The 15,560-nt window shown below is 38.7% G+C and overlaps 1 protein-coding gene across 2 annotated transcripts in view; it reads left to right on the top strand.

Moving 5' to 3' along the window:
- The window catches only part of LOC129775007 (b(0,+)-type amino acid transporter 1), a 114,381-nt gene that overhangs the window by 59,314 nt on the left and 39,507 nt on the right, over positions 1 to 15,560 (top strand). Inside the window, exon 1 of one of the 2 annotated variants that reach the window (XM_055779161.1) lies at positions 3,734 to 4,473. The exons of the other annotated variant lie outside the window; for it this stretch is intronic. Within the exon in view, the coding sequence (XP_055635136.1) occupies positions 4,380 to 4,473 (94 nt within the window). The 5' untranslated portion in view covers positions 3,734 to 4,379. Of the gene's footprint in view, positions 1 to 3,733; positions 4,474 to 15,560 lie in introns of those variants that run through there. 2 annotated transcript variants of the gene reach the window in all.

The following is a 15,560-nucleotide window of genomic DNA, read 5'->3' as shown; positions in this document are numbered from 1 at the left end:
CGCCTTGTCGCGAAACAATGGTCAAAATAAGTCATCCGTATTTGTGGTTCAATTTACTCTCTGATCGGCATAATTCCGGGAATAATTCTAAATTGTTGAAATTTGAATGAAAATTATTATTCGATTTCGTTTGGATGCTAAATTAGTTTTGAATGTGTTTGAATACTAAATTTTGCGTGTTTATTCCAAACCATTACTATTTTAGCTTCATAGAAATGGAACATGGAGACCAATGTTGTTTATGTCGAATTGCGTGGCAAGGTTGTCACATTTGCTCAACTCGATTGGACTTGAGCTTGAACAGAATGCAAAATTGCGCTTTTTCCATTCAACAGAATACAACCAACAATATGTGGGGACGAATACGATCGAACTTCATTTTGTGTTTGAACACATGCGCAATGTTATGACAATGCATTGCGCTTTGGCCTGGCTATAACTAAAGCTGTGTCGGCGTTGCTCATGATAGTGTCTCGCAAGTGAATGTATTATTCCTCGCACCGCTTTTGTTGATTGTGTAGTAAGAATTGCAGTCGTTCAATCTATACCTTCGCGAATATGTCGACCATAAATTGTTGGCACAGCTTACGAAAGCTTGAATTGGCGTTTCTTGAGCATGTCAAATCACCATTTGATAAACATAAAAATCCATCGAGCGCGCCCTCTGTTTGTTTCGTCACATGTTCATAAATATTAAATCAAAATGAGAAATGATGTTCATAATGAATTAAGTATCTGTGACGGGGTCTCGTTGGTCTAATGTTTATGCAAGAGATTTTTCGTTAAAGTAACCCTTCTGATTTGCACTGTAGTCACGCGTATTCTAGAGCTTGCCACTCCAGAATACATTCAAGGCGTATTGTTCGTCATAGAAATCTCAACTATTTACTAATAAAAATGACGCCAGTAGTACTACGTTGAGAAGGCAAACCTTGGGAACGTTAGTGCCATTGAAGAAGAACATAGCGAGGGTCGTATGAACGGTCGTATGAACGCAATTCCAGATTATTGTTTTTTCTTCGCATTAAATTTCTCGTGTCACCGCGCTATCATGATTCCAGCAGCGCTTGTGCTTTGGATCTACACACGTGCTCTCCAGCTGATGTTCAATGAAGCGGGCGTTACGCCATCAGTCATTGAACAACTCAATTGAATTCGTTCTGCTGAAAAAAACGAACAACGGATAAATTAGAATATTTTCGACACGAAAATAATAAAATCGCAATTAAAAATAGGGAATTGGGGTCAAAATTTAAGGTTATATGTATGGTATGAAGTCAAATTTTTGAAAAAAAATATCCAGATCTTTTTTTCTGCATAGAGCCACCCTATTCGGTATTAAATGTATGGTTATCGGTATCCTACCGGTATCATATATAGTTTACAACCTATTCTCATACCTACCAAGTATTTTGAGTATAATTTCATCAAAATCGGTCGAACCGTTTCGGAGGAGTTCGGTAACAAACACCGTGACACGAGATTTTTATATATATAGATTAAGCATTTCAAGATATTAGAACAAAGTGTCCGGAATATGATGTTGTCCGAAATATGATTCAGAACGGTAAATTGTACAGCTCTAAACTAAACTTCTTGTGGCCAAGTGAATTGTTTTTGAAGTTGTGGAAAAATAGGCGGACATAAAATTTTAATGCATGTCCGAAATCCTATTGTTCGTAACGTGAAACGTAACAGGATCTACTATTCACAGTGTGTTTAAAACATTTTCTGAACGTTTAACTATCGAAAGAAAACCAAGAAATGATAAAAAATTGGAAGTACAGATCGTACTATGGACAAAAAGGTGAAAAATATGCTAGAAAAATACCCTAACATCTCGATTTGAACTGTGGCTCAAGACAGGCCTAAATATTTTAGAACGAAAAAGTTAACGAAATTCTCCAAACATATCTTGTTTGGCAAGCAATTTGCGCCCGATCTGGCATCATGTCATTATGTTAAAACCTTGATGGAGTAATATCAAGCCAATAAAGTTAACGTTATATCAAAACCGACCAATGCTTTGAACTCTGATGAGCCGGGAGCATTCTGGGAAGAAGCTGGAGGTTAAAATGCCAAGCAATTCCATCAAATCTGGATTAGAGCTGCCGGTAACGTCACTGAGGAGTCTGTAACAAATTTAATAGCTAGAATGGAGCGCTATGTTCGAGATTTCTATATGAATGAGAAACGATGATGTTTTGAACGTGTGATTTGTTAAACCATACCACATAATTAACAAATAAGTAGTTGCACTGGAAATTGAAAGCATCACGACTATTTTATTACAACTTTCGGGTATCCAGATAATCACGGATACAGACATTTATGTGTTCTCAATATTAAAAAAAATCGATATGTGTGTAGCCGTGCTCCCTTGGCCGAGTGGTTAGCGTCATAACTAACATGCCGGGTGTTCGGGTTCGATTCCCGTTCTGGTCGGGGGATTTTTTCGTCAAAGAAATTTCCTCCGACTTGCACTGTGATCACGCGTATTCTAGAGCTTGCCACTCAGAATGCATTCAAGGCGTGTTATTTGGCATAGAAATCTCAACTAAGTACTAATAAAAATGACGCAAGTAATACTACGTTGAGACGGCGAAGTTCCTCTAGGAACGTTAGTGCCATTGAAGAAGAAGAAGAAGTGTAGCCGTAGACACATATCATCGCAATAAAGTGACGGAAGCAAGCTAGAGGCCGATGGTTAGCGTGCAGAGGTGAGGTTAAAAGCCGCAGACAATGTACGAGAATAGTTTTGTCAGACTCAAACATTGCACAACAATATGCTTCAATGATGTACTCGTATCATGACTGAGAAGTTTTCATCAATTGACCGCATAGACGTTATTCGGTATATACTGAGAAGAAAACCGCGAAATGACGTACTCTAGACACAACATTACATATTTATCCGTCCTATTTGCGAAATTCGTTGAATAGTGCTATGTGCTACTTACGGGTTTCCCTTTCTTACTTGTTACGCTGACGTATAACGCGTATACAAGCATAACGCATGAAGAAGTAAACATTGGAGGAGACGCACTGCCCTTTTCTAAATGGTCCCCCAAAGTCACAGCTCACCTGGCGTTATAAAGGTGACTAAGACGATCCAATATTTTGCGCATTCCTGTCCCCTTTTTCCGCACTACGCTACTGCCTACTGCCTTTTCTATCGTGCCAATCAAATTAGTTGAATGAAAGGCGGATGGAAAGGACGGAAACCTGGCGGGGTAGCAAATTTTCAGCAAGTTATTTTCGGCATCGAAGTCGTAATCTCGACGCCACTGAGTGCGGATTTCTCACTCGAATAACATTCGTACCAGCCGGTTCGTCACTCTCATCATCATCGAGAAGGGAGCGGGAGCTTAGCGGTGGGGGCTGTGTTACGACGCTTCCTGCTAACAAAGAGACTGCTGTGAGCAACCTAAGTTATTCCGTTCAGGAGCGATTCTTCAATGCTTGTTAAGGTTGAGATTGACGAGTTCCGAGCGTGAGGATAACAGCCCTCCGACTACACGCTAATCGCTTTCGTTCAAGTTTTAGTTTAGACGTGGTAGTAGGTAGTAGCATACCCATCTAGTCACATCTAAACTTAGTCCAGAGACTGGTACACCAAATTCCCAATGGTCCGTTTAGCTCTCACGAGAGAGGTGCTATTGCCGAACACTCTATAATGATCGTACTCCGATCAACAAGCATTGAACAGTTTTCGTTTGGTCGCCTGCAAGTCGACAGTGCACCTCCCTGTGGCACCTGTCACGATCACGGTTATGACAGTCGTCGCACTACAAGAATAGAGTTCCACCGAGAACGTCAAAAACAAATCATATCATCGTGGAATTGTTTTTATTTCGGTACAAGCCACGAAAAAGTGCAGTGAGAAACGAATGTATAGAGGGCGCAAACATCCCACAGTCACTACGGTAGATTGTTTACCCATACACGCCGGGGAGAGCGCACAACAGTTCCAAGATCGCAAACCGCGCGCGCGCACCTAACCTCTATTAATCGTTCGCGCCCGAGCATCTTTTGGCATTCTGTTCTCTCTCTATATAAGCCGGCCCGGAGTGAAAATAATCTTTTCAGTATATTCGCAAATCTTTAGCAGTTAGCATCGCGATTTTACGGGAAATAAAGAATATCGCGCCGCTTTCCGAGTGTGGCACAGTATAGAAGAAGTTGCCAGTTACAAGCAAGTGGTTGCGGTTTGCGGAAAACCGCCGAAAGAGTATCGCCCGAATTAGTTTTGTGCTTCGTTTTTTTTTCTTTCGCTATTCATCTTTCGTTGCACGCACCGTGACGTGACAGTCGGAATCGACTCAGTTGTTGTTGAGGGGGTGCCAAACTAACGTCCAATCGATCGCAACTCTCATGCCATGCGCGAATCAATTTCGCAGCTCTTCTCTTCAACAGCAGCAGCAGGCCATGATTGTCGGAAAAACAGTTCAGACTCCGATAATAGCTTTCCAGGTGATTATTTGATTTAGTGACGTACAGATGGAGGAGGTCTCGAACACATGGAGACGCTTGGTGTTCGGTCTGATTGAGTAGAAAAACCATTCAATATTTTGAGATCTGTTCAAATTCTTAGTTTTATCTCATGATAAAAAATATTCTCTGTTCAACTATAATTGATATACCGTCGTTGGGGGTGAGATTGGGTCAAAAAACGGAGAAAGTTACTATTAGTAATATCATGACAAATATTGCGAATATTTTTGAAAGCTGTGAACATATTTTCACTACTTCCAGTCCATAATATTGAGCTTTAGTACAAATAGTTACTTTTTAATAATTCATCAAAGTTTGATGTGTAAATAGCCATCAATAGCCATTGATGGAATGATTCATTTCATTACACATTACGACGGCAGAGAAGAATTGAGAAAAATCTTCATATATAATCATTTCCATCGACCTTCTAGGTGGATTGACACTATTTTCGTAACTCAAATAATCATCCAAAACACTCACATCTTGTCAAATCATCTTGATCTTATTGAACATAATTCTCAAAAAACAACAATATTCAATATTCATACCATTGACCCATTGTCACCCCTTCTAAGGGATTGGATCAACTTTCTATCTGTTTCTATGAATCAAAGTTCAGTGAAAAATTTATACTATTCAACTGTTTTCTGAACACTCGTAAATTAACTATTAGAGAACATATCTACATGATCATAAATGCGTTCCGCTCAAATTTACGATAATTATGTATTCAACAAAAAAAAACGAAAATTTACTTTTTTTACTTATTCTCACCCCCAACAACGGTACTGAAAAATTCCACATACATGTTTACAAATCGATATGTCGATAAAAATGATGGATTTAAGCGAATGATTCAAACTCCTACTGTTGTTTCGAAAACATCTCACTTTCTATAACAAATCCGTGTTTTTGGAGAACTGAGAATCGTCTAGAAAATCCGCGGTCGTGTTCTGTTCAGAATAGAGGGTTCGCTGCTCACGATGATCAACGAATTACCTGTCGTACGTTTCAACAGTCAACAGCTATTGTAGATTTTATCGGTAACCGACCATTCATGGCAAATTTCCGTATGTCGCATCCTAGGATACAGAAATGCACGTTGTCGGTAGCATCATTTTAAAGTATTGAAAGATTTCCCAGTATTCGTAACCTTTGGACGGTATTGGGATAAATAACGATACAATATGTTTTTCCTGTCATTACTTCTTGTACACCTATCTGCTATCCTGTTCGTGACGAAAACCTTATTTTTCGTCCACAGATGCAAATCATTTGGCTTCCGTGAAAATTTATCATTGAAAACAAACTTATATTTGATGGGGATAACTCGGGGAAGCTGTCCAAAACCCATCTACACGGATGTTTTGTCCTCCATAAGCAAGTATACTTAGTATTTCGCCAGAACCTGGTAGTACAACGTCCGGGTACCTGTTCTGGCCATAAGGTTCTGCTTGAACGTCCTGTTTGGTTGCTTGCAGGCAGCAAAAGAACGGTAACCTACTCGCAGACAGATTCTTCAGACGGTACTATGGGTGCCAGCGGAATATCTGTCGATATCATGGTCAAAGAGTTCTGTGTATGCCTTGGTTGTTCAGCAGCCGAAAAGATCTGAATTTCCTATTAGAATCTTTTCAGATTCAAGATTCAAGTCAGGCTGTTTAGATGTTTTTGAAACTGAAACAACTGCCATCTTTTTCCACCACTTTTCCATGTCAAATGTTTTGTCATATGTTTTGATTGTTTTGCCACACCTCTTCAATTTACCTGTGATAATTGTCCAAAATTGTTTTCGATGGGACGAAAGTCTGGACAATTTGATGAATTCATATATATCAATATTATCTACTACATCCCCGCTGTAATGGTAGCTGACAAAGTTGAGACAGACCTTCACGAGAACGGAAAATTGTCTCCTGAAGACACTTCTCGTTTTAAAGTGGTCAATTCATAGTTGCTTTACTGGTGGAAACCTTTGTTTTCTTTCAACAACTACTGACACCCTGCGAAATCATCAACTCGCGATTATATCTTCGAAGCCGAACTTGAACTTACCGGAAGAATCCCCCTCACGTTTAGCAAGTTAATATTTTTAACCCGGGATTTGTCCAAAGTCCATTTTTACATATGTTTCATCGTCCATCAAAATACATCCGTTGTGCTTGGTCAGCAATCGATTAACTTGGTCGTACAGTTTGCTTGAACGAGTTTTGGCAACTATATTCTGTTCCCTGTTGGGATGCTGCTGGCATGGTAGTCCAAAATCGTTCTCGCATACAGATTCTCCGAACTGTACTGTGCGCCGCCTTTTCGCAAAATCACGTTCGGAGATCCTAGGATTATTGCGGATTACCCCGATGATCTTCACTCGTAGTTCCCGGTCATATATTCCACTTCTACGTTTGGTTTGCTTTGCAGTATCCAACGTCAATGTTTCCCGGTATCGTTTTAGCACGGTATTCACATACATTTCGGAAATTCCATTCATCCTGTCCATGTTGGGGTTTTAGTGTGTAGAATTTTTCACATCTCTCGCGTTTCATCTCCAATAACTTTTCGACGCATGTATGAAACCTGATGAAATTTTTACCACTACGTGAACAATCCTTCAATATCAAAACGCTGTCATCAGTTTCTTGGCTCGGAAACTAGGGACGCTGCTGTAACAAGAAAGAAGCGGCTTAATACTGTGTGGAACAGACTTTAAAAACATTTTCTGTCAATAATTCCAATATACAACACAAAATACATCAAGGTAAAATCAACGCAGAATTGAACATAAGTCAATCGAAACTAATTTGCATTTAATTAAATTATAGTCAAAGCAGTCTCCGAAGCATCGCTAGAATAAGACAAATTTATTTAACCCAAAGTTTCTACGCTCCTGGTAATGTGTTTTTGTTTAAGCTATTTGTTAAAGCCACTGTCGCGTTCATGATTACGTTTGATACTCGTCAATAGTACCAATGATCGATCTATATCATAGTTATCAGATCTGAGCAAGTTAGAAATCTTATCATAGTTTATAAGTTTTCATTTCTTGGAAAGAGTCGATCATCCTGGATAAGTGGTCTAAGCAACGGATACCATCAATACTCTCAAATCCTTTTTAGAGCAAGTTCGAACGCGAAGAACTTTTGGGAGTCACTATTTGTTGGAGGCTTACCATGGTCCAGATGTCAGATTATAAATGAATGAAAGGCTTTGACAAAATTTGGTCTCCATACGATGAGAAGGGTCTTATGATCTGCTACTTTCTCTGTGGTAGAATGTTCCCGAGATACAGTTTTCACAATAACAATCAAAGGGTCATGATCATAAAGAAATTTGAGAATTACCTCTTTGAAGAAGGTTTGCTTTGTCGCTTGGGACGGAGAAGCCAAATTCAACCGTAGATATTCCAACATAAACACGAGAAACTAAGTATTCTCCAGTTTTCTTACATATAATAAATGTTCATAAAAACACCCAGAAGAACGTTTCTAAAAAATAATCACGCAAACGGAGCGGTATGAAAACACAACACAATGGAAACCGTAATGCTATTTACAATGAGAATCTGAATAAACTTTGTATGATTTTTTTTAAATATTGTTTAGAGACTGAATCATGAATCCTCTATTTTTGTTGTAGGGAGATTCGAGAAAATCACCTAGTATACTTGGTAGGCATGATGAAAACAATGACATGACATGCCATTGTTGCCACAATGGATTCATTTAATATACATACTTCTACCCAACATTTGCAATAATATAAAACAAACAGCACGCTACATGCTTTTAGAGTTACCTAAGTTGCCAATTTTCTTGCAACGCGAACCAACCAGAACCAAACAAGCGTCCAACATAGCACGCACACTGGTGCAGCTGAAAAAAGATACAGTAGGGTTGTGTCTGAGACACGACCGCATATGGCACAGACGTTAGGCTTTTTGTTGCATATTGTTTTTGGATACGTTTGAAAAAATCCATTATTAAGCTCTTTGATAATCATTTGGTGATCCGAAAACGATCGACTCCACCGGTGATACAATCGAGCGATGATGGCAAAAGGATGGTAATTAGTCGTTGGATGGTGGGTTAAAAGATGCCGAAGGGGAATGACATATGTTGAAAACTGTTCTCTGTGGTCATGAATTTTTGGATGAAAAGTATATGTGGAGGGAGAAAGAATAGTTTCCTCATTGATATTTTTGCCTCGAACCAACTGAACACGAAGCTAAATGCAACAACTCGAATTTAAATTGAACTAATAAATACTGCATTTCGAGCGAGCTATTCAATTTACACAGTGAGCTTTGCAATGGTAGTGGTATAGGAACATAAAAACACACCAATGCAATATCGTTCATGCCCGAATGTATCGTCTTAGCATAATTCCAAGCAATTTTCGTTCTTATGGCAATGCTGTCAAATTAACTCTCAGCTCTCTCTTGACATTCACTGTTTCGAGTAATACTAAAAAACTGAAATCGTGGCACATGGTTTAGATACTTGCTACAGGACAAAATTATAGGACGCTTGCTTGCGGGTTTTTCGTGTAGATAATGCTTGAAGCTTTATAATTATTCAATAGTTAGTTTTATGCAATATATAATGTCCTCCATTGTAATCAAGATCCTAAACCGATTGATGAAAATATCATCAGTTAATGGTTAAACAATAAGCGTTTGAAATTTGTATCCCAATACACTCCCGAAAACGTAATTCTACGTCAAAAATGTCAACAAAGTGATAGGAACGGCGTAGTACACAACAAAATTGAACGAAACATATTTTGGTATATTTGGGTTGATACCATGATAAAAATCGCCGGTTTCCCGGAACCTGGAAAAATCCTTCAAGGCTGCGATTATTTGCCTTGCTGTTACTAAACGGGAAATACTGACCGAGAATGTAAACTTCCTCTTGCTATGTCATCCACCAAGTAGTATGAAAAAGTGCAATGTTCTGTTTGACAATGCGATGAGCGATGAGCGATGAGCTGAACACACCATTGAAGATTCGGACTATACATGTAGTTGCAGTCTTCGTATTTTTCCTCGCACAGGAATCATCGCATTCTCTTCTTCAATTACAATGATCAATGTGTTTAGGAGAGCAGTTTTTCAACATCGTTTGCTCTAATCACAGCTCGTATGGATATACTCATTGTCGATTCAGTCCGATTTCAGTGCTATCGGTACTACCAATCGCAGCGCATTGTTTTTTCCCGAATTGATTCGGACGAGTCGTCAATTAAAAAAATCGGCAGGTGAAAGCTTCGAGTCTTACATTTCAAATTCATCTCTTCCCCATAGATTGTGACAATTCGATTCAGACATTTGTTTTCTTACATGTCGTAAAAATAAAATTCGGAAGTGAAAGCGGGTCTTGATTTATTTTCGAATGACATGCTTGTGGAAATACCATGGTGAGGCCTCCGCAAGTTAGTCTTTATTGCAATACGTAACAATAATTTTCTTCCAATAACACACCTCTAGATTAGCGCCCTCAATTGTTTATGGTATTCCGGAATGACTTGAGGATACGGGACGATTAGATTCAAATTTGCTTACCAACATTCCGCACATGAAACACTTGTGGCAGCTCCTTGTTTTGTGCCTGTGATATTAGATATCCATTATTGATGAAAATTGTTATATGATGAGTAATGATCAAAATGTCATTTGATAAATTCGAAGCGCGAGACAGAAGCTGTTTATTATATGAGCAATGTCCGAATAGTATTTATAATAGGGTAAATGATCTTGGTTTGTCCGATTTGGGGTGTTTTTACGCAACTAGTAAATGCAAATTGATTTTTCTCCATGAAAATCACACATAATCGATACGAGTTTGGGTTTGTTGAAAAGCCCCAAGTCTCTAGTTGCTAATACTACCATAAGGCGCTGAAATTAAATTATTCAAATTTTTATGTTTTTTTTAACGATCTTCCTTAAAGAGGAATTACGATCATGGTTTGACCCCCTCTGATCATGGTTTGTCCAAAAAATGATCATGGTTTGTCCGGTTTTAGAAATCGCCATTTTTGAATGGAAAAATTCGAGTTCTCAAGCAGATGTTGCATTTATCATTGAGTTTACTGTCATCATATTGATCCATTCATAATTTAAGGGTTCCTTCAGAATATTGCCTTTTCTCGGGTATTTTAAAAATGTTACCCTCAACACACTCAACACAGAGAAACTTTATTTCTGCTATGCGCGAAGGACACAGTAAACAAACTGCAGCGCGCCGAGCGGTTGCCATAGAAATCATGTGGACAAAATAACATTATTGAATTGGACGACTCATGATCAGAATTGAGTTCATCAACATGCGATAATTTAATGGTTTATCTATGTAAATCTGATACAAATGGTGTGCAAGCATAATCTTTACAATATTTATAAATGTTATAATCCAGAACGGGACTGAATACGTGCCAGATAATCATCTGGTGATCGATTAAACGTTTATACGTTGCTAGAGCGCCTTGGTAAATATTCCGATAGACGATCATTCTGTTGCCCCATTTATTGCTTGCTAAAAACAGCGAGAGCAAACAAATTCGAGTAATTTTTTTTGCAACATTTCAACTCATCGAGATAAAAATAAAAGCACAATGCTCAAATTGTCATAACAAGTTTGACGGTGATAATTGAGCAGAATGTATTCAAAATTGCCATTACTGCAGCTGACGATTGATGTGGGCCTAAACACGATAACCTCCAACGCGAAAAGGCATATCCGAACGGTTTTTCGCAGCGAATTATTTCCGGTGGTAACTTTACATCACCCATACTCGCTTGTGTGCGTGAGATTGTTCGATGAGAATACGATCCTCGCGATATAAAGTAACTCACATAACATGACGTAACATTAATGTGAGATTATCAAGTCGGTCAAATTGACGGAATGGATGAACATGGAGGAGGCGCCCAGTTCCCCAATGCCATTTAAAAAATACGATTTAGGAAGAATACAGAGGCGAACAGAAAACTTACAACTGGTCCGTCTTTAATTACTACATTGTAGGGGAAGAAACACAGTGGGAACACCGAAGAGCATGAACCCCTCGTCGCTTATTGATGTTTTATTTCGCAGCAGTTGTCGCGGGAACTGTTTTGTAGCTGACACACGCTACAGCTTTACAGGCGAATATACATTTGTCCCACTGCCACCAGTGTTCCTCATTTATGATAATAAAACTAAACACTATAGATACCCCTTTCAATCCACCTTTGACGAGACTAGGCGCGATTTCTCAGAGTAAAACGGCTTTGAGAGCTCGATGGCATGTTTTGAATAAGAGATGTCACACACCGCGGTGCGATTTTGAAAGCCAATTCAAATCCGAGGTGGAGGCTGGATGTAACTATGCACCGCGTTGATTTCAACACGGTGTAAACAAACATAATATGATAAATTCCGGAATGATGTCGCCAAACTATTATTGTTCACCGTGGCACGAAGCCTAGTATGATCATAGTAAATTAGTAAACTGAATATTTTATGCACGAAATAATTTGATTCTAGAGATGAGAAAACGCCTTTATTGTATCCTGAGATCGAGAATACGCGTGTTCCAGTGCAAGTCGGAAGAACTTTCTTTGAGTAAAAAGCCTATATTCTGCACGACGAATGACTTTGCTATCTCACGTAACTCGCGGTGCAGAATAATGGGGATTATTATACGTGTGAGGTTAACCACTCGGCAACGGGAGAAACACGGACATCGCACGTAGTTTCAATACGTTGTCAAAGGTACATTGAAGTGACCCTTGTAGTGTTGTGCTTTGTTGATTGGGAAGGTGGAATATTGATGGCGATAGAACATATAAATAATCGCCCTTCACAGGCAGTATGTACATTAGGGTGCCAATAAATGTATGGGGAAAATCGACCCTAAAATTTCAAAAAGTTACCCCATAACAAAACGTTCACCACCTCGAAAAAACACCCTATGCCAAATTCTAGCTTAATCGGACTTAAGGGAGAGTGGCGCAAAGCGGTCAAAGTTTGGGTTTTTTGAAAATCGACAAATCACCCAAGGGGGGAGTAAAGGAAATCGGGGTTTTCGAAAAAATAAAATTGATCCCAAATGTCTTAAAATGGCATGAAACGTTGAGATCTAGTGTCATCTCGAAAAAAAAATTGTAAAAAATCGGCACTCTGGGACTTTTTTTTTTCAGCATGCGAAACGAAAAGTATGGTTTAGGGCGCCAATAAAAATAGTTATCTCGATTTTTCATTCGGAATTTGCTACGAAATGTTGATTTGCACAATAATATACCATATGCAAAATATTAGCTCATTCGGACTTCATTTACTGGTGTCACAAACGTTAAAATTTGATTTTATTTGAAAATCAAAAAATCAGTGGAAATCGGGGTTTTTAAAACAAAATTTTGATGCCAAAAGTCTTGAAATTGCATGACACGTTGAGATTTACAGTTATCTCAAAAAAAATTTTTTTTTTCAAAAATCAATTTTTCAGACAGAAAAACGATTTTTTCGAGATAACTGTAAATCTCGACGAGTAATGCAATTTTAAGACATTTGGCACAAAAAAAATTAAAACCTCGATTTTCGGTGATTTTTCGTTTTTAAATAAAAATAAAATTTTAACGTTTGTGACACCAGTAAATAAAGTCCGAATGAGCTAATATTTTGCATAGGGTATATTATTGTGCAATTCAACATTTCGTAGCAAGTTCCGAATGAAAAATCGAGATAACTTTTTTTATTATGACCCTAAACCATACTTCTCGTTTCGCATGCCGAAAAAAAACCCAGTCCCAGCCAGTGTCGATTTTTGACAAAAAAAATTTTTTCGAGATGACGCTAGATCTCGACGTTTCATGCCATTTTAAGACATTTGCCGTGATTTTTCGATTTTCAAAAAACTATAAATTTGACCGCTTTGCGCCACTCTCCCTTAAGTCCGATTGAGCTGATATTTTGCATAGAGTGTTTTTTCGAGGAGGTGAACATTTTTTATGGGGTAACTTTCTTCTTCTTCTTTTTGGCTTTAAGAGGGTTTAAACTTTTCAGTTCATTCGCCTCTAGGGGTAACTTTTTGAAACTCGAGATGACCATTTTCATTGGCACCCTAATGTACATTCATAACACACTATCGGCTATCTGAAGCGATAAATGTCATCAAACCGAACGAAGTAAAGTTTTGATTACTCGCGTCGACTAGTTCGACTGTCTGGTATGCAAGCGGCAGACGCAGACGACCGGTGCCACATTGTGGCCTACTATGAGGGATTATTTATACCCGTTGCACTGAGCTAGAGCAGTTTTCCTTACCATCGCGTTCGCAGGAGTGGGGCAAAAAGACTGTGCGTTTCAAATTGTTGTTGTGTAGGGCACCGCGATGTAATACTAAAACAAAGAAAACAGTTTTTGGCCGTGAGACGCGTGTTAGGGCGATTACACATTATCCGGTTTCTGCCGGACCGGTTTCAAAAAGCGCCGCTGGGTTTGGATGGATAACCGAATAATAATGTGAAAGAGACCTCGCACTACACAAAACCGTACATCTCTCACATACACATACATGCATTTATTTATATAGTGGATTGACAGATAAACATCTCTGCAAATATTCCTGCTACATGCAGCTAATTGCTGTTGGCCCAATTCGCCCAATTGTTCTTGTTGCCTGTGGTATAGCTGCACCGAGCTGATCGAGCCCGTGTATATTGAATTCCTACTATTGTTTATGAGCAGCTAATTAGGGCATTCACCCTCTCATGATGTGCCTTTTGAGGGTGATTTTGGGGATGGGTCATGAACAAGATTGCATATGGAATATCGTGGAACCACAGCTGCTGCGGCAACCACGAGTCTGCTCAAATTGGCGACATACGACCCATTTCAGAATACGTTCGCAAACCTTTTCCGTAATTCGCAGAGTACAAATTTTCATCTTAGGCGCATATGGTTCTACAACGGTTCCCGCAACGACGGCAGTGTAAATTTGCAATGGTAAATGAACATGAAAAACTTATTGGACAAAAAAATTGGCCGTCTTCAACAGTATTACAAAAACTAACTTTCGTCCAGTTACTGTGTATGATTTATTCCACACGCTCTGTTGCCACATATTTTTTCAACAGTCTCGAGAACACGGTTAGACAAAAGTGTACAATTTTATGAACCAATAATAATAACATTTCGTAACAAGCTAGGGAAACTACTTATTTATATGCATTATGTGTTTTCTTCATGTAATTATCATGAAATTTGCAAAAAATCATTCTAGATTTTTTTTGACGTAGAACTACGTCTTTCAGGGCACCCTTCCAGTTTCAGAAAACAGGTCACGTTTTTGTGAAATAAAGTTAACGTTAATAATTATTTTCACAGCGAACAAATTCTGATTCTTTGCATACCAATGGAATCGGAAATTATCTAAGATTCTTTTGATATACTATACAGTACAATCCACTAATGCCTAAACAGTTTAAATAAATGAAAATTTGAAGCGTTCTCATTTTCCCATACATTTGTTCTGCCGATTTGTGTGCATTCCCGAACAGAGCAGTTAATAACGAGCAACTGATACATTCGTTTCTGCACGTTTTCAACATATTTGGTTTAAATAAGCTATCCGCGATTTGAAGCCACTCCACTTCTCGTTTGGTGGTCATCGAAGCACCATGGTTGCCGCAGGTCGTCGAGCGGGAGAGGATTGTTTTCTTGTCGGGTGAAGGAGGAGTATGGAATAGAGTTCCTTTTCACAAGGGTCCATCTCAGGGCTAGAGGCGGAAACCAAAAATAGAATAGAATGAAAACATAGATGCGAAGCATAACACAACGAGCGGATATCATTCATGCCTAATGCTGATTTCACACACATAAACACACAGCTCGATACAAGGAGGGGAAGCCCTTTGTATCGAGATGAACTACGACAAAGAAGAGTAGCATATCGGAATTTTTTGTGCTAGTGCGGATATGGAAGAGTATCCGGAATTTTCGAATATAGATATATACTGCATTTATTTAGATAAATGTATATTTCATGAGAGTATGCTTTCAAATTCTAGCAGGGTAACCTTACTG

Source organism: Toxorhynchites rutilus, chromosome 3, assembly GCF_029784135.1.
Source record: "Toxorhynchites rutilus septentrionalis strain SRP chromosome 3, ASM2978413v1, whole genome shotgun sequence".
NCBI lineage: Eukaryota > Metazoa > Arthropoda > Insecta > Diptera > Culicidae > Toxorhynchites > Toxorhynchites rutilus.
This window is presented reverse-complemented; position numbering and strand designations above follow the sequence as displayed.